This window comes from Rhincodon typus, chromosome 1 (assembly GCF_021869965.1).
Source record: "Rhincodon typus isolate 14 chromosome 1, sRhiTyp1.1, whole genome shotgun sequence".
In the NCBI taxonomy this organism is placed as follows: Eukaryota; Metazoa; Chordata; class Chondrichthyes; order Orectolobiformes; family Rhincodontidae; genus Rhincodon; species Rhincodon typus.
The window spans coordinates 136,788,629-136,809,200 of record NC_063332.1 but is presented as its reverse complement, the minus strand read 5'-3'; the positions used below and the strand labels follow the sequence as shown (position 1 = coordinate 136,809,200).

Sequence of the window (20,572 nt, the reverse complement as noted above, 5' to 3'; positions counted from 1 at the left end):
TCATCTGCTTTTCTATTCCCCTCTGTTGATAACTTAGAATGAGCTTTCACTTTCATCCCCCATATGTTTTCCCTTTCACCTTTTCAAAGATGTACCTCAACAATGAGGCAGATGTTATGACCATCTGCTGACACAAAGCCTCTAGCCTCCCATAAGGGTAGGTATTCTGTCAGACTGTTGCACACGTACATAATATCTGAATAGTAGATCACAGAGGGGAAATTAATCTAGGCAGTTTACTGTATATGCCACTGCTGCCAACTCAGCTGTTTGAGCATTCATGGTCTTTGGCAGCTTGAGAGTTATGCTATCCAATTCTTGTTCTTGTGCATCTTCCATATAGATATCACAACCAGTTCTCCGTTCTCTGTTATGTACATATGAAGAGCCATCAACAAAAATTTTTAAGGGTGATTTGTTAATCACTTGCTGTTGTCCTATTTTTGTCTTTGTTTCTTGTCTTGGATATTCCCTGTATTCTCTTTACCAGTATACCCTCCATTTTGCTTTGATACAGGACACTCATGGGGTGTTCCCTGATAAATTAAGTTATCTGCTAACATGGTAGTACTTTTAACCCTTTTTACCTCAATGTTTCTCCCCTGCAATAACAGTGTCCATCAAGCAATTTTGTTTTGGCTAACAGTGCCATCATTAGTACGTCCATCCAGCAACATCTGAATGGGTGTATGTTCTGTCAGAATTGTCAATGGGCTCAACTCTACAATGTAGGTAAAATGTGGTACTGCCCAAAATACTGCCAATAAATGCCTTTCACATGCCATGTATCCCGCTCTACCGGCGTAAGTATGTGCAAGGCATAGGCTACTGGTTTTGCAATAAGACTACTGATATTGTGGAGTCTGTTGCAGCCACCTCCATGGAGAATGGTTCAGCTGGATTTGGGGATTTTAGGGTAGGAGCACTCACCAAGCCCTGTTTCAAAGCTATTATTGCTTGCGCGTGTTCTGGCTTCTATTCCCATGGGGTATTTTTCTTTAGTAACATCATTAGTGGTGCTACCTTTGTGGCAAAACCATCAATATGGTATCTACAATACCAATCAAGCCCAAAAATTAACTTAATCCCTTCACATCTGTGGGGATAGGAAGTCCAGCTACTGTTTCAATTCTTTGTTTGTCTTTCTCTTCTTCCTGGTGTTAACACCACTCCCAAGTAACTCACTTCCTGCCTCATTATCTGAGCCTTTATCAGATTCACTTTTAACCCAAGTTCACTATTCAAACCTGTGTATGGTTCTCTGCTTGTGGGTAGCTTGGAACAGCTCCCGGGGGTCATCCCTCGGCTGACAATCCCCTACACACTTGGCTACATCTCTTTAGCTGTTGAACATCATAAGGGGTGGTGTATGTAATGTCAGGTGGTAGCAGTTGCTCTCCTAGCACTGCTGGCTGTTGTCTCCTAGTGATCGGGGGAGCAGGGGCCATAGGGACAGTGGGACTTTCTCCTGCCCCTCCCTCCATCGGGGGACCCCATTCCCCTGGGTCCTCCTCTCCATATCTGGCTGCTTCATGTGTTCATCCTCCCCATTTGACATCACCAACTTCCTCCCATCCCTCCTCAAAGGGTGGAGTCGCAAATGCACGTATTATCCCTTTTTGTGCAGATATCCGACTCTGTAACTTCTCTGTCTGCTTCATACGCTACGTATGATTGCTTGAGGTTCCTTTTCGCTCTTGTGCTGACTTATGCACTACATTCATAGCTGTTTTCAAATTGCTACACTGTTTCTTTAACTCTTCCATCTGCATCTGAGCCCTTTGAGTTTCCAATTCACTATTTTCCTTTTCCTTTGCCAGTTTCTCACACTGCTTTTGATACTGGTTCACATGCATGAGATCTACATCTCTCTGGCTTTTTAAATTCCCGACCTTCTCAGTCAGTCTCTATCTCTTCTTTAAGCTGTGTTACCTCTGTTCGCAGCTTCAGCTCTTGCTGCTGCTTTTCTGTCCAGTCTTCTAACAAACGGCCTATTGCTACAGCTTTCTGCACTTTCTCAAAGTGCCTTTTTCTCATATCATCTTTTGCCAGTCTCCAAAGAGTATGGTAAACCCCACGCATTTCCATTCCTGTACCAGTTCGACAGGTATACTCACAGTACTTTGACCATTTCCCAGCCACGTACTGTTGGAGAAATCCTCTCCAGTCAGAGTCCCCTGAACCCACCATTCTCTGTTAGCGCTAACTTTCCTAGTGCGTCTGTTGTTCTTTTTATATTTCTCACTCTACCAAATTTCCACTTCCTCCACCCGGCACCCACTTAATCCTGGCCCTAATGTGGAGCAACTGCTCTCTTAATTTCAAGCTCAGACAGGGCATTGGAAAATTCAAAGGTTACCCGATCTGGCATTGGAGTAACTTAAATTTACTTCTTGTCGACGCCCACCCAGGTACGCTAAAATTATGTTGCCCATCTCTGAGAGAAAACATTTAATACAGCAGAGACACTTAGAGCTCCATAAGACCATAATTCATTTATTAAGTATTGAAACAAATAACACACACTTCTCATTACTAGAGATATCTCAATCACTGTCTTTCACAACCCTGATTTCTGTAACTAAACCCAAACATTATTATCTGGCAGATTTACAGCTGGGCAGGCTGAAAGCTCTGCTTGACATGTTCACCACGCCTCCTGACGTAGGGTAACTTCTTACAACGCTAGTCTTCGAAGTGTTGTTGAACAAAGGGATTTCTTCAGACATTTTATTCACAAATCTCTGTGCCAAGTACATTCCTTACTTGGAATTATGCGTGCACATGACAATCCTGAAGGTTTTGTCCAAATGTATGCCTTCTTTGGACTTAATTTTGCACGTGAGCAATCCCGAATGTTTTGTCCAAATGGAAATCTTGTCTGATAGAGCCAGCAGTTCCTGGTTTCCTGCAATTTTAACTCTTAGCAGAACTGACTGACTCAGTGTACTTCCATTCACAAAGTGGCCCATTGTTAGGCCTCTTATCAGTTCCTGTCAGTTCCTGTTATCTTTAGCCTTATCCAACAGTGTCATCCATATTGCTGTGGGTCTGGAGTCACATGTAGGCCAAATCAGGTAAGGACAGCAGTTTCCTTCCCTAGGACAGTAGTGAACCAGATGGGGTTAAAATCGATTCAGAGATAGTAGGGACTGCCGATGCTGGAGATCTGAGAAAACAAGGTGTAGAGCTGGATGAACACAGCAGGCCAAGCAGCATCAGAGGAGCAGGAAAGTTGACATTTCGGGTTGGGACCCTCCTTCAGAAATGGTCAAGGGAAGGGAACTGGGAAATTAATAGAGAGAGGAGGGGTGGGGCTGGGGAAGGTAGGTGGGATGGTGATAGGTGAGTGCAGGTACGGAATGGTGGGGATTGGTCAGTGGGATGGGTGGGGTGGATAGGTGGAAGAGAAGATGGATAGGTTGTGTCAAGTCATGTAGGCAGGGATGAGAGGGAGGGTTTGACATAGGGTGAGTTCGGGGGTGGGGAGATTTTAAAATTGGGGACACCGGGTTTGAATCCTGCCGTGACAGATGGTGAAATTTAAATTCAATATTTGGAATTGAAGAGTGTAACGATGACCATGAATCCATTGACAATTGGCAGAAAAACCCATCTGGTTCATTAATTTCCTTTAGGGAAAGAAACTTCCATCTTTACCTGGTCTGGCCTACGTGTGACTCCAAACCCACAGCAGTGTGGTTGACTCTTACTGCCCTTTGGGCAATTAAGAATCGGAAATAATTCCTGGCCTAGCCAGTGATGCCTTCATCCCATAAATAAATAAAAACAAAATTAGACTCTTAGTTCCAGAAATTTATTGAATTCAAATTCCACCATCAGCCATGAGAGGTTTCAAACCTGGGTCACCAGAACATTACCCGGGTCTCTGGTCTCTAATATTTTACCGATCATACCACTAGGCACACTGCCTTGAAGGTTCTGCTTTTCAATTTAGCTCCTAATTGTTCCAATTTGATTTACCCAATCTATATGCAGGTTAAAGTTACCCACAATTACAGATGTTCCTTTACTGCATGCATCTCTGATTTTCTGTTTAATGCCATTCCCAATGTCACCACTACAGTTTTGTGGCATATATACCACCCCACTACTATTTTCTTGCCCTTTGGTAATTCTCAATTCTACCCATACAGATTCTACATTGTCTGATCTAATATCTTTCCTCAAAATTGACAATTTACAACTGACAATCCTCTTTAGCTAGTAATGCTAATTCACTGCCTTTTCCTTTTTGTCTGTCCATCCTAAATACTGAATATCCCTGAATAGTCAGTTCCTACCCCTGATGGGATGTCTCCGTAATCCCAACTATATCACAGAATGTACATCTATTTGCTTGTTGAATTCATCAAATTTATTTCAAAATATCCATGTGTTCATGCTCAAAGCTTTAAGGCTTGGCTTTTTAAAGATCCTTGTCCCATTCCCACTTTTCTTTTTACTGTGGCCTTGATTCTGGCCTTTGATTCCTCTGCCTATCATTTCTCTTATTTCCCTTTCTGTCTTCTGTTCTTGTCCCTGACTGCCCTTCAGCTGACTCCTTGCATATGTTCCCACGCCCCTGCCATCCCCCTGTCTTTCTGAATGGCAGGCAGTAACTAGTGGGGTACAACAGGAAGGTGGTGGGGGAGTTCAGAACCAGGGGTCATAGTTTAAGGATAAAGATACATCTTTTAGGGCTGAGATGAAGAGAGATCTCTTGACCCAGAGAGTCGTGAGCCTCAATAATATCATTGCGACAGAAAGTTGAAGCTAAAACATTGTGTTTTCAAGAAGGAATTAGTTCTAACTCTTATGGTCAAAGGGATATGGGGGAATGGTGGGATTAGGGTTTTGAACTCAAATGATCAGCTATTGATACTGCATTCAAATGTAGTTGGCCAGAATTTCAGGATTGCATGGGAGTTGAGAATTTAATAAAAATAAGTTTACCGCAAAGTGGTGGGTATATGCATCCCACATCTGAGTCCAAGTCAGCCATTTTCAGCCAAACAAGAAAGGGGGTGGATCAAGAACTCCTCATGCTGCACTTAAAGTATTACTGGTATCACTATAAGCGCGAATCTCAGAACTTCTGGAATTATTATCGAGGCGATTGCATCCAAGAGCCTGTTCAGGTTTGTTTGGTTAATTTGACAGATTTATGAGCTTCTGAAGAAGATAATATATTTCCCCTCTCTACTGAGCCAAGATAATTCAATTCACTTTGCCACAGCAACAAAAAATTCACTTCCATAATCTTTGCCGACAAGTCATTTGGTTGTGCAGAAAGTGTTTTAAATCTCTCTGCAGTTTTGCTTGTACATTTTTTGCCAAGTATGAGTTTTTCGATGACTGCAGATGTGTGGCTTGTGAGGTCTGTTTATAAAGTGGATGCTGACTATAGGGAGAGAGTGTATAGGAAGGTAAAGGTTTTTAGGGGTTGAAGGGATTAGGGTATTAAGCAGTGAGGGTGAGAGAGGCTTTATACTCAACTGAAGAACTGGCTGTTTTGGGGAATGGAGACTAATCTTTTAATCTGGATGTTTTGATATCGGCTTGACTCTGTCTCCACTGTTGCAGCAAACTAACTCCAGGCTGTTCCACCCTTCAACGAATAATATCCACCTCATTACCTGCCAATGACCTAGACATTGGAAATATCAATGGCAAAAAGTCCTGTTCTTGAGAGCTGAAGGCCCCACAGTACCTCAGTCATCAACTTTTGGGTTGCCCAATACATCAGTGCAAATGAAAGGCTAAAGTATTTTCATTCACCTTCTATCAGAAGTATTGAGTGGATGATTTCTCTCAGCCTCATCCTGAGGTCTACAGCATCCCGGATTCCAGTCTTTAGCCAATTCATTTCACTCCATATGACATCAGGAAGTGGCTGAAGGGACTAGATATGGCATATGACTCTGACAACATTCCAGCAATAGTACTGAAGCCTGGTACTCTAGGGTTAGCTGTGCACCTAGTCAATTTCTGCCAGTACAGCTACAACACTGGCAGCTACCTGACAGTGTGGAAAATTTTGCTCAGGTATGTCCTCTGCTTAGAAAGCAGGACATATCCAAACTGGCCAATTACCACCCTATCACTCTATTCTCCATCAATAATGTGATGGAAGGGATTACTAGCAGTACTATCAAGTGGCCATGTAAAGGAACAAACTGTTCATTTGGCTTTGCCTGAACCACTTAGCTCTTGACCTCATTCCAACCAAACATAGACAAATACATAACTCCATCGGTGAGATGAGAGTGACTACTCTTGATATCAAGGCAACAGTGAACAAGTGGCGTGGCATGGTGGCTCAGTTGTTAGCACTGCTGCCTCACCGTGCCAGGGTCCCAGGTTCAATTCCAGCCTTGGGTGACTGTCTGCGTGGACATTGCATGCTCTCCCCGTGTCTGCATGGGCTTCTGCCAGGTGCTCTGGTTTCCTCCCACTGTTCAAAGATGTGCAAGTTAGATGGATTGGTCATGCTAAATTACCCACAGTGTTCGGGGTGTGTAGGTTTGGTGTGTAGGTCATGGGAAGTGCAGGATTACAGGGATAAAGTAGGGATGGATCTGGGTCTGGGTAGGATGCACTTTGGAGGGTTGACTTGTTGGACCGAATGATAGAATCAGGAGTCGTAGCAAAAATGAAGTTACTGGGAATCAGGGATAAAATTCTCTGCTGGTTGAAATCACAAAGGAAGATGGTTGTGCTTGTTGGAGATCAATCGTTTCAGTCCCAGGACACCAATTCAGGTGTTCAGAGTAGTGTGCTAGGCCCAAACATCTTCAGCTGCTTCAGTAATGACATTCCCTCCATCATATAAAAAAGTAGAGATATTGGTTGATCATTGTACAATGTTGAGCACCATTCATGACACCTCAGATACTGAAGCAGTTACTGTCCATATGCAGTAGAATGTGGACAACACCAAGGCTTGGGCTTATAAGTGGCAAGTAACATTCACACATCATAAAAGTGTGAGGCAGTGACCATCTCCAACTAAAGAGAATCTAATCATTGCTCCTTGGTGTACATTGTATCACCATGCTTGAATCCTCTACAATAAACATCCTGGGAGTTGCTGGTGACCAGAAACTGAACTGGATCAGTCATATAAATACTATCGCTACAAAAGCAGTTCAGAAGCTACGAATGCTTTGGAGAGTAACTCACTTGTTGTTTTGCCAAACCTGTCCAGCGTCTACAATGCACAGGTTGGGAGTGTGATGCAATACTGTCCGCTTGCATGGATAAGTGCAGCTCCAAATAGATGCTTAACATCATTCAGTAAAAAGCAGCTGATTCACCACCTTTGACATTCATTTCTTCAACAGTATGTACACCTCAAAGTTTTGGCAAAGATCTGTAGCTTGGATTGTGGGTGAGGTTGTTGACTTGCTCACCATGCTGGCTTCTTCTCGTTCAGATGTTTAGTCACCGTGGTAGGTGACATCATCAGTGGAGCGTCCGATGAAACAATGTTCTTCTACTTTGCTTGGAATTTATACCATTATGGTGAGTAGTGTCATTGTATGTATACCTACAAGGCCCACTGTAGTAACTCACCATGGCTCCTCTGATAGCACCTTCCAAACCCACAACCTCCACCACCTGTAAGGACAAGAGCAGCAGATGCACGGCACTCCCCTCAAGTCACACATCATCTTGACTTGGAAATGTATTGCCGTTCCTTCAGTGTTGCTGGGTAAAAACGATAGAATTCCCTTCCTAAAAGTAGTTCTAAGGAGTGCAGTGGTTCAAGAGGGCAGCTGACCACCACATTCTCCAAGGCAATTAGAGATAGGTAATAAATGCTGACCTCACCAGAGGCACATCCCATGAATAAATAAAATAAAAAATACACCTTAGAACTGAATGGATCATCATATGGTGGTCAGGCATTTTAAAAGAACTGGGTTGTTGTGCCAAGTGTATTAGTAGGGCCAGCAGGCAGAAATCCTAGCTGTTTTGAAAGGTATGGGCAGTGTTAAAAGTTGGTGAAAATACAGCAAAAATGGGAAAATCAGAATTTGGTGCCTCACTAATGAGAGGCCACAACCTTACTTCTAGGCATTTGCATTTCATTATTAACTAATTTCTATGTAGCTCCTAATTGTCTCCTCCTTCCCTGAGAAACTGGACCGCACCAGGTCACAGCATGAAATTCAGAATGAGTAACTGGTAGCAGCAGCTTGCTACTTGCTGTTTTGAGCTTTCAGACAATTGTTTTCACCACAATGTCCCTGCTTACATAATGGACACCATTCTTTTCTACCCTTCGTCCATGTAAGTGGGCATTGCCCAACCGGAAGTCGCAAAAAATTGTCATGACTACTTTCAGACCAACTCACATCCACTTCAACCTTCCAGGAAGTTACTCTGAAAATCAGGGATACTTATGACTTTCATGATTCTCTTAGGTCGCTTTGCACGCATGGACATACAAAACGTATCTAGTGCACACAGGATGCATCGTAACGTGCTTTCTTAGCACTCACTTCATGCTTACTTGGCGGCTGCCTACCTCTATGGCAAGCATTGCTTTTTTTAGTACATAGGGAGAGGTGGAAAATTGTCATTGTTTAGAGTGTTGAATCGTCAAGAAATTTGACAAGTTGCTGGGTGGCACCAGGCTATGTCAATGTTATTCCTACAGTATGTGTCAGCAGTTTATGTGGCAAATGTATGCATACGCTTCATGTATAAAAATCAAAGGGGACCAGTCCTTAGCAGGGTCAAGGACTACTGCCATAGTAAGTCGAAGGATTACAGGTATATCTGTTAGGGGGCTGTGAAGACATCAGTCCAGGAGATGGCCCAGCTTTTTTTTGCTTTGAGACAAAAGGAAGGAATGAGAATGATGGAAGTGGATAGGAAAGGTGTCAGTGGTAATGCATGAGCAAGGGGAGTGATAAGGTGTCCCCAACGAGTGAGTATGAATTGCAGAAGACAGGAAGAATGAATATTTTTGGAGAATGAGGTGTGTGAGACGAGTTGAGGGAACCTGTTGCATGGAAGAATGAAAGTTGTACTACGTGAACCATATGGTGAGATGAGTGTGCAGTGACAGAGGGAGAGTGAGTTGTGGCCTTGTGAGTGGGAGGTAGCAGAGAGAAGATGGTGAGACTTACCTTTGCAGAGTGAATAAGAAGTGAGAAAAGCTGACATGGGACATGGCAGACTACCAAACTACCAACTATGAATCTCACTCAAACAAATACTTCACTGAAAAGTGGGAAATTTCAGCCCAATAATATATCAGCACAGGGAACAGCTCGAGGGCTTAAGGATACTTGGAATGGTTTCTAGGGTCTGATATATCTGAAAGGAATAAAAACCAAAAGAACTGCGGATGCTGTAAATCAGGAACAAAAACAAAGTTGCTGGAAAAGCTCAGCAGGTCTGGCAGCATCTGTGGAGGAGAAAACAGAGTTAATGTTTTGGGTCCGGTGACCCTTCCTCAGAACAGTTCTGAGGAAGGGTCACCGGGCCCGAAACGTTAACTCTGTTATCTGAAAGGAATCCCAGTCTCCAGTTGAATTTTGAAAATGGGGAGAGATCTTATATTCCAGGAAAGTTAGAAAGTGGCATTCTGGAAAAAGCTCCATTTTTAAAATAAGATTTTCAATAGCAATCCATTAAACCAAAATAATCTCTATGTTGCCTTTTCTAATTAATTAATCTCCGAGGGTAGTATATTGTATGTTGACAAAACAAAGTCCTTAAGTCAAACAGGCTGAGACGGCAGGAAGAAATTGGACATGAAGGGTTACTGTGTTTTGGAGGCTGGTAGAATGGGGAAGCAGATTAGGGTTTGAGCCAGGGGTAAAATGAAACAGTAGAATAGAGTAGAATAGTGGAGGAACAGAGAATAAGAGAAGAGGTGGTGTCAAAAAAAATCTGCAGCCACCAATGGCCGAGTGAAACAGCAGAAGTGTTTGTGAACGAGTCTTAGACTGGCAATCAGGAAGCAAAGCAGAAGGGTGACATAAAATCTGAGGAAGGGTCACTGGACCCGAAACATTAACTCTGATCTTTTTTCTTCACAAGTGCTGCCAGACCTGTTGGGCTTTTCCAGCAACTTTGTTTTTGTTCCTGATTTACAGTTTTTATGAAATTACACTTAACAACTTCTCCTTCAACTCTTCCCACTTCCTACAGATAAAGGGGGTGGCGATGGGAACCCGCATGGGCCCAAGCTATCCTGCCTCTTCGTAGGATTCGTGGAACAGTCCCTTTTCCGCTGCTACATTGACACTATCCCCCACCTCTTCCCCTGCTACATCAATGACTGTATCGGCGCTGCCTCATGCTCCCATGAGGAGTTTGATCAGTTCATCAACTTTACTAACACCTTTCACCCCAACCTCAAGTTCACCTGGACCACCTGTGATACATCTCTATCCTTCCTGGACTTCTCTGTCTCCATCTCTGGTGACCGCCTCAGAATCGACATCTATTTCAAGCCCACACCAACTCCACAGCTACCTAGATTACAACTCCTCTCACTCACCTTCTTGCAAGAATGCAATTCCCTACTCCCAATTGCTCTGCCTCCGCTGTGTCTGCTCCCAAGATGGGGTGTTCCACTTCTGAACATCCCAGATGTCCTCTTATTTCAAGGACCACAAATTCCCCCCTTCATGGTCGAAAATGCTCTCGATTGCATCTCTTGCATTTCCCACACCTCTGCCCTCACATCCCCTCCCCCAACAAAAACCAAGACAGAATCCCCTATGTCCTCACATATCACCCCACTAACCTCCAAATCCAACATATCATTCGCCTCCACTTCCGCCACCTGCAATCCAACCCGACAACCAAAGATATATTTCCCTCCCCACCCCTATCTGCCTTTCGTAGGGACCACTCTCTCCGTGACTCCCTCGTCTGCTCCACACCGCTCACTAGCCCCACCAACCCCGGCACCTTACCCTCCAACCACAGTAAGTGCTACACCTGCCCCTACACCTCCCCCCTCACCTCCATTCAAGGAACCAAACAAACTTTTCATATCAGACAGAGGTTCACCTGCACATCCATCGGCGTGGTCTATTGCATCTGCTGCTCCTGATGTGGCCTTCTCTAATTCAGTGAGACCAAGCTGAGGCTCAGAGACCACTTTGTGGAGCACCTGTGCTCCGTTCGCGACAAACAACAACACCTTCCGGCCATGAACCATTTCAACTCCCCTTCCAACTCCCTGAGCGGCATGGCCATCCTGGGCCTCCTCAGTGTCACAATGACGGCACTCAGAAACTGGAGGAGCAGCACCTCATATTCTGCCTTGGTAGCCTACAGCCCAATGGCCTAAATGTGGACTTTACCAGTTTCAAAATCTCCACGCCCCCGGTCTCATCCCATGACCAATCCTCCCTCTCATCCCCACCTCCTTGACCTGACACAGCCTGTCCATCATCTATCCCACCTCACTGACCAATCCCCACCACTGCCTACCTGCAATAGCCATCATCATGCCATCTATCTTCCCCAGCCCCATCCCTCCTCTCTATTTGTTTCCCAGCTCCCTTCCCCCTCCCCCATTTCTGAAGAAGTGTCCCAACCCAAAAAGTCACTCCTCTGATGCTGCCTGGCCTGCTGTGTTCCTCCAACTCCACACTGTGTTATCTCTGACTCCAGGATTGGCAGTTCTTATCATCTCTAAACACTTAGGAAAATGTGTTAAATACAATACTAAAAAATGTTCTAGAAATTAAATATGAAAGAACTTTCTGCCAATGTGAAAATCCAATGTTGTGAAGAATTAGAGTGGATGACATTGTGCTCCATTTTACACTTTGCTAGAGAATGAAGCTGAAGGCAGAATTCCTCCTTCTTGGAAAAATGGCATTCTCCTTCGCTTCCACTCAATTTCCCATTCTTCACTATGCTCATAGAATGCCAGCCGTTCTGACTTTCTGCCCAGTTCCATACAAATGTGCTTTTCTGGCTATTGCTGACTTAGCTAAAATTGCAGGATGGGGTTTCTGAGGACGTGAAAGTGCTCGCTTTGATGTGAAAGACATACTGACACACACACACACTCTGTGGGGTAAATTTCTTTTGCAGATACATTCTATTTTGTTCAAAAGGCAGACAATTTATAGACAGTCAGTCAATGTGGTGTTTTGGGAATTCCTACTTTAGAAACAAAACCTCTCTGACTTCAAACCAAAGCACAGTTTCTAAACAAGGTCTCACAGCTAACATGCATTGTCTGACCTAAAATGTCACCTCTTCTTTACATCTAGTGTATTGCACTTTTTTTTTTCAGAAATGTGAAAACCTTGACAATTTTTAGTTCAGTTGGGATATTTTGTCCTTCTACAATCTCATCAAATCTGAAATTTTGTGATATTAAATATCGTATAGAGTTGAGTCAAGATGAAGACTGAACTCTTTTCAATCAGTTTGTATAACTTCCAAAAGCAAAAGCAAGAAGAGAAAACAGTGTAATAAATTTCCACTTTATTATCTGGACATTAAACTGGCATTAGACTGTCCGGTACAGAAACTGTCAGCTTTTAATTTTTGCTATTTCAATAATTCCTATCAGGAATGGTTGATCCATAATATCAATTTAATACATTTAAATTGTACACTTTTAGAACATGAAGGTTTTTGAGAGGGTGCAGAGAGGACTTACTAGAATGGGAATTCAGGAATTATTCTCCTTGGAGCAAAGGGAGTTGTGAGGGCATTTAGAATCATAGAATCATAGAATAGAGGTTAATGTTAAGCAACATTACTTAAAAAAAAATGGATGGCACAGTGGGTCAGTAGTTAGCACTGCTGCATCACAGCACCAGGGCCCTGGGTTCAATTCCACCCTCAGGTGACTGTCTGTGTGGAGTTTGCACATTCTCCCTGTGTCTGTGTGGGTTTCCTCCAGGTGCTCCAGTTTCTTCCCACAGTCTAACAATGTGCAGGTTAGGGTGGATTGGCTATGCTAAATTGCCTGTAGTGTTCAGGGGTCTGTAGATTAGGTGGGTTATAGGGGGATGGGTCTGGGTGGGATGCTCCAAGGGTCAGTGTGGACTTGTTGGGTCAAAGGGCCTGTTTCCACACTGTAGGGATTCTATGATTTAATAGAGATGTACAAGATTACAACATTTTTACCAACAGGTAGGCAAAGGAAATCTGTTCCAATTGGCAAGAACTGAAGGATGCAGATTTTGGATTTTGGCCAAGGAATACAGCAAGGATGAACTGCACAAACACAGCTTGCAAATGCAACAAGTGATTGTGGACAGTAAATCTCAAGTCACTAAGGCAGTGTGATATGATCCACTGGCGTAACACGTGTTAATTTGAACATGCTATTCCTGGAGTTGTACCAAATGTTAACATTTTTTTAAGGTATGCACAATACTTTAATTTGCTTGACTTATTTGCTTTAATTAACAATAAAAACAATTCAGCTGTCTTTCCAGTTCTGATGTTAAGCTGATCCTTCTTTGGCTAGCCAGGCCCTTGGTGTTCAGTGGCCTTTCTCTGGAAGCTTACCTGGGTTTTTAAGAGGTACAGAGTGACTGATTCACATGGAAAATGTTTAATTTATCAATTCAAAGGTCACAACTCACAGCAACTGCTATAGGAAAGATAACTGGTTTTCTTCATGTTTAAACAAGTTTTTTCATAGAAGGGACAGACACTTTCTGCTGGGGAGAACATCTGTACATGCTTCTATCTTTCTCTCTTTCTGTTTGTGTATTTGTCTCTGTAACTTGTTTCTAGTTTCAACCTGCTCAGTTACCTGAGAACAAATTAACTTCACTTGTTAGGACTCAATCATTCCTCATTGTTTATACATTGCAGGAACCCACAGCCACAAAAACAGAGTTAAACATAGGTTAGAGGAGCAGGATTGGGCCACTCAGCCCTTTGAACCTGTTCTGCCATTCAGTATGATCCTACTGATCACGCAACTCAGTACCCTGTTCTCGTTTCCTCCCCATGTCCACTTTAGCCCTAAGAAATATATCTAGTTCCTTCTTGAAAACATTCAATGTTTTGGCCTCAACCTCTTTCTGTGGCAGAGAATTCCACAGGCACACCACCCTCTTGATGAAGAAATTTCTCTAAATTCCTTACTCTGAAATTATTCAGCCATCTGGTAAACCCTTGTTTTTAAACACAATCTTTCTCATTGCAGTCTGCAGTTTTTAAAGGCACAAAAATAAAAAGACACTGCTCATACAGATGAAAGTGGAGGCAATCAATTATTTTAAGAGGAAGTTAGACAGGTATTTGGGGAAAATAAAGGAGGGGAATGGGACTGGAAGGATTGCTGCATTGATAGCTGGCATAGGCTTGGTGGATTGAATCATCAGGGATTGGTAAAGCGATAATAAGAAAATTAGTGAAGTAAATATGTGGATAAAGGAGTGATGGGGAAATATAGATTCCATTTTGTGGGGCGTTGGCGCCAGTATTGGGACAGGAACTATACAAAGAATAAAGAACTGCACTGCACAGCACAGGAACAGGCCCTTCAGCCCATCAAGATTGTGCTGGCCTTTAGTGTTTACACTGTCCATATCCCTTTATTCCGTGCCTATTCATATTTCCATCAAATGCTTTTTAAATGTTGGTATTGTATCCACCACCATCTCCTGTGGCAGTGCATTCCAAACACTTACCACCCTCTGCATAAAAAAACTTGCGTCTCATATCCCCTTTAAACTTGCCCCCTTTTACCTTAAACCTATGTTCCTTAGTACTGTTAAGACGGGCTCCACCTGAACTGATCTGGGACCAATGTCCGAGCGGAAAGGCTAAAAAGCGTGGTGACAGGAGTTTAAACTAGAAAATGTGGGGAAGGGCTCAGGGGCAGTAAATACAGTTTCAAAATCAAGTAACATGAAAAGTAAAGAAAAGTCAGGAATCCCAGTTTAGGAATGGCAAAACTATAAGTTATAAAACTATTGGTGAGTCCATGGATGGAATACAGTGTCCAGTATACAAAGTTATGAGAGCCACAGACAGAATAGATTGTGAGGATCTGTTTCCCACAGCAGATGTGTCGAAGACCAGAGGGCATAAGATTAAGGTGAGGAGCAAGACGTTTAGAGGAGGTCTGAGAAAATGTTTTTGCACCCAAAGGATAAATTGAACTGAGAGAGTGATAGAGGCGAGTGTTGTCGTAACATTTAAGAAGTATCTGGATGAGTACTTAAAATTTTGGGGTATAGTAGGCTATGGACCAAGTGCGGTTAAATGGGATTGGTATTGTTTGATGCGTGTTGGTCATTGTAGACATGGTAAGCCAAAGGTCCTGTTTCTGTGTGTATGACTCTTTGACAATAAGAAGTATATTGGTTAAACTGGAAGAAAGAAGTAATTAACAAGTGTGGAAGGACGGGTTGTAGTGTATGGCCCAAATAAGAGTTTCAAATACAAATGCATGGAGGATAAAGAATAAATTAATAATAAAATAGAATAGCCTTTTATTGTCACATATACTCAATGAGTATAGTGAAAAATTTATACATCACCAATTACAGCACCGATTTAGATACAAAAGTACCTAGGCACAACTTCTTTAGTTACAAGACTTAGACAATACAGAAATAAAATGTCCAGCATTACAGAAGTAAAAGTTCAGTACAGTAGACCATGCTGGCAGCTAGCTTCCAGTCCGCTCCAAGCCCTGGTTCCACACCACATTAGCGATATGCCAGGCCGGGAGGCCAGAAGGTTGCCACGCCATGCTGGGAGGCTCCTACATGAGGAGGCCGCTGCAGGATGTTGCCACGCCATGCTGGGAGACCCCTGCGGGAGATCAGGAGGTCATCATGTCATGCTGGAAGGCCACTGTGGGATGTCACTGAGCCAGGCCCAGAGGACATCATGCCAGGAGGCTGCTACAGAGGGCTGCTGCTTCAGAGGAGGCCAGGAATTGTTGCCAGAGGCTGGGAGTTATCACCCGCCGAAGTCTGAGACTTGGTGCTCACCGTAGGCCGGGAATTGTCGCTGGAAGCTGGGAATTGAAGAGAAAATAAGAAGAAGAGGCAAAAGAAAGCACTGAGAGGAAGAAAGGCGAAGAAAAGAAGAATGGGCGGAGTGGCTAAGCTCCAGCCGGAGCATCCTACACTGCCATCATCTTGCACCAATAATCTGTAGGTACAAATTCAAATTCAAGTTTTTGATATAGTGGCTCTTACTGACACATGGCTGCAGGTTGGTTGTAGTGGGAACTTGCTTGATAGGATAGACAGAATAAATGGCAGAGGAAGTGGACTAGCCTTACCGGTGATAAACAAAATTACTTTAATGGTGAGGGAGGATACAATGTCGGGGAAACATTCAGGGAACTGAAGAACAATAAAGGATCTAAGATTGTGGTAGGTGTTGTGCACAGACTCCCTTCTATCATCTCTGAAGTGCTAGATTGTATAAACACAGAAATGAGACAAGTAAGAATGGGGGTTTTTAATTTTCACACAGATTAGGAGATTATCTACTGGTGAGAAAGAAAGTCAATTTCTGGAGTGTATCCGGGATAGCATGATCAAACATTGATCATAATATGATTGAGTTCAATCTAGCTATTGAAAGTGAAACATCTAGTGATTGTAATGAGGTCAGCCAGGTGGAACTCATAGAATATACATTCCCTGAATGGGGCTGTTAATCTGGTGTAATCAGGGAGCCCTGGTTGACAAATAAAAACAGGGGTGCTAGATATCCTGTTTACATTGAGAGCTGGCTCTTGAGGGAGCTGGATCAGAGTCAATGGCTTTCTACATGTAAGTAAAGGGTGACTTGTGATGGGATACTGTCCTCTTGAGGAGTTGTTTCACTGGCAACAGGAGTAAAGCATATGCTTGAAGAAATTTGTTCATAACAGTTGTCTTTAACTTGTGATAAGCATTTAAGGTATCATGCCATTATTTGGGAAGTTTGATTTGTTTGATCCTGCCTTTGAAGACTGGCCCAGTATGTAGAAAGAATACATTATTTTTTTTTCTGGGCAAATGACATTGATGCAGATGAAAAGCAAGGAGTAATTCTCCTGACAGCTTGTGGACCCATTGCTTTTCTGCTTATTAGGAGCCTGACTTTCCCTGATGTGCCAGATACTAAAATCTTTTGAGTGAATGGACTTGGTTAAGGAATATTATGACCCAAGCTGCCTCTAATTTTGATAATCTGTCGGTTTTGCTTGGCAATTCAAGAACCAGGGGAATCCTTAAAAAGACTTTACACTTGGTTAAGATGACTGGTAGATACACGTGACTTTGGTTTAACCCTTAAAGAGATTCTGAGAGACTTTGATATGCGGGATTAATGTTGTAGCCATGCAAAAGTGCCTGCTTGCTGAAGGTCAACTGGACTTCAAACAGGCAGTACAACTGGCTTTATCATTGAAAAATATGGCAAGTGAAACATATGAGTTGCAAGGCATTCTGATGGAAGTGGAAACTCTTGCCAGTCTGACTGAGCTTGGTTGAAGGCAGTTGCATAGTCTCACTCAGAAGATACCCTGAAAAGAGGGCCCCTAGGTCAGCCAACAACAAAACCCCAAACAAAGCCAAATGTTGGCCAAAGAGTTAAAATTTTCTTCAGGGTTCAGGCTGGCAACCATTGTAGTTGCTGCCAGTGTATGGACTTGAGACAGCAAAAGAGTCCCTCTGGATCTAAATTGAGTAAGAGAACACATACCTTGATTTAACAAGGTGTGGAGCTGGATGAACACAGCAGGCCAAGCAGCATCAGAGGAGCAGGAAGGCTGATGTTTTGGGCCTAGATCTTCTGAAGGTTCTGTGTTCATCCAGCTCTAAACCTTGTTATCTCAGATTCTCCAGCATCTGCAGTTCCTACTATCTCTGAAACATAGACTGATATCCAGGAGTGTGTACATTCTGGAAAGTCCACCTACTTCTGTTTTGGAACAGTTAAATTGCTCAGCAACATCCAAATCAGAACCAATCAAAATAAACATCCAGTCCAATTGTCACCCGGTTCTAATGGCGGTTGATACCAGCATGGCTGAATTAGTGACTGCAGAACCACTCTTTAACATATTTTGCTGTGGACTCTGACACTTAAGTTTGCACAAGACCTTGGCAAGACTCAGAACCTATACTGGGGATTCTCTACAGCCGAGGGTACAACTATGATTCTGGTCTCCTATGAGAAGCAGCTGGTTCAGTTGCCACTGATTGTAGGAAAAGACTCTGGCCAAAGCTTTATGGGGTGAAATTTCTTGAGAAAGATTCACCTAAATTGGCTGAACACTTTTTGATTAGAAAATAGCTGCCTAAGTGAAGTCCTAACTAAAATACCTGGAAGTTTGAGGAAGGTCTAGAGAGTATCGAAGGAGCCAAGGCCACCTTGCATGTTGACCAAGAAGCAATTCTGCAAGGGCTGCCCAGTGCCATTTGCCTTGCTGGCAAAAGTAGAGGCAGAAATCAGGAGGTTAGAAAGCAAAGGAATTGTTAAACCTGTCCACTTTGTGGAAAGGGCACCACCAAGCATACTGACTGTGAAGCCCAGTGAGTCGGTTTGCCTTTGTGGGGATTTTAAACAAATGGTAAATGAATTTTTGCAGCTGAATAAATACCCAATCCCTCGCATAGAGGATTTCTAAGCAATGCTGGTGGTGGTGGGGGCATGCTCTCTCTCAAAGCTGGATGTGAGCCATGTGTACATGCAAATGAGGAATCCCAGAGGTATGCTACAATTAATACTCAAAGGTTTGTACTAATTATGAGACTGCCATTTGCAGTATTATCAACCTGTGCAATTTTTTTAGTGGATGATGGAGAACATTTTACAAGACGATGTGCTAATAACAGGGAACACCAACAGGAGCACTTGGAGGACTTGGACATAGTTCTTAGACATTTCTCCCAGGCGGGCATATGCCTTAGAAGGGAAAAATGTTTTCCAGGCACCCTATGTGACCTCCTTGAGCTACAGAGTTGACAAGACCAGGTTACACCTCTTGGAAGATGAAGGGAGGGCATTCAAAGGTGTCACGTCTATACCAGAGCTTAGGTCTTTCTTTAGGCTGGTAAATTATTACAGAAGGTTTGTTAATAACCTTGGCTCCATCCTGGCACCTCTGCATCAACTCTTAAAAAGGGTCACTCTTAGAAATAGTCACATAGCCAAGCTGTAGCTTTCAGGGAAATGAAGAAACAGCCATCATCCTTTGAGGTTTTGGCACACTGTCATCCCAAGTGAGATCTTGTATTGACATGAGATGCCTCTCAGTATGGTATTGGAGTAGTATTAGCTCATTAGTTTGCCAAATAGTGTATGTATCCAGGACTTTGGTAATGCAGAACACAAATATGCCCAGATAAAGATGGGATATGGGGCAGCATGGTTGCTCAGTGGTTAGCACTGCTGCCTCTCAGCACCAGGACCCTGATATGATTCCAACCTCAGGTGCCTGTCCGTGTTGAGTTTGCAAGTTCTCCCTGTGTCTGCATGGGTTTCTGCTGGGTGCTCCAGTTTCCTCCACAGTCCAAAGATGTGCAAGTTAGGCGGATTGGCTGTGCTAAATCGTTCAGGATGTGTTGGTTAGGTGCATTTGCAATGGGAAATACAGGGTTACAAGGATAGGGTAGGGGGGTGGGTCTGGGTGGATGCTTTTCAGAGGGTTGGCGTGGACTTGTTGGGCCAAATGGCCTGTTTCCACACTGTGGGAATTATGAAGGTTTGGCAGTCATATTTGGAGTCAAAGTTCCATCAATATTTTTACAGAAGTAAATTTGTAATAATAACAGACAGTATGAGAGCCCACTGCTGAATTCAGCCATGGACGGCACAGCCTTGTCCTCTAACTGGACGTAGCAGGGGATTACTAAGTGTGTATAATTATATGTTGGAGCACAGTCTAGGAGGCTGAGTAGCAAATATGGATGCATTAAGCTGCCTCCTGCTGGCAGATACACTACTGGTCATGCTTCCACTGGGAGACTCCATAATGGTTTTAAATTTTCTGGACACACTTCCAGTCACAGCTGACAAAGTCAGACTTTGGATGCAGAAAGATGGCAAAACTGAAATTGCTGGTGGTGATAGGGGAAACCAATGGGCCATTACAACCAGAATTGAAATGTTTTTGGATCTGGAAAGAACAGATCACTGTGGAGGACAGCATATGATTATGGGGAGCAAGAATGATTGTCCCAAGCAAAGGTCACCGCCAAATAACTACCTGAACTCCTCGGGGTCATCCAGGGGTTTCTAAAATGAATATATTGGTGAGAAATTATGTCCTATGGCCAGGACTGGATGCAGACCCAGCCATGTTGGTGGGGCAGGGCACAGGGTGCCAACAAGGACAAATTACTGCCAGCAGCCCCTCCACATTTGTGGGAATGGCTGGATAAACCGTGCATTTAGTTACACTTCAACATTGCAGGTCCTTTGAGCCCACAAATGTACTTAGTCATTGTGGATGCCCACTCAAAGTGGCTGGATGTGCATAGAGATAGTAGGAACTGCAGATGCTGGAGAATCCGAGATAATAAGGTGCAGAGCTGGATGAACACGCAGGCCAAGCAGCATCAGAGGAGCAGGAAGGCTGATGTTTCGGGCC

At 43.4% G+C, this 20,572-nt stretch overlaps 1 protein-coding gene across 1 annotated transcript in view; it reads left to right on the top strand.

The window, feature by feature from the left end:
* Window positions 1–16,725: 16,725 nt before the first annotated feature.
* fstl5 (follistatin-like 5) overlaps window positions 16,726–20,572 on the top strand; it is a 495,975-nt gene continuing 492,128 nt past the window's right edge. The window contains exon 1 of the mRNA XM_048607644.1: window positions 16,726–16,763. Coding sequence (XP_048463601.1) covers window positions 16,750–16,763 — 14 coding nt within the window. The 5' untranslated portion in view covers window positions 16,726–16,749. The remainder of the gene's footprint in view (window positions 16,764–20,572) is intronic.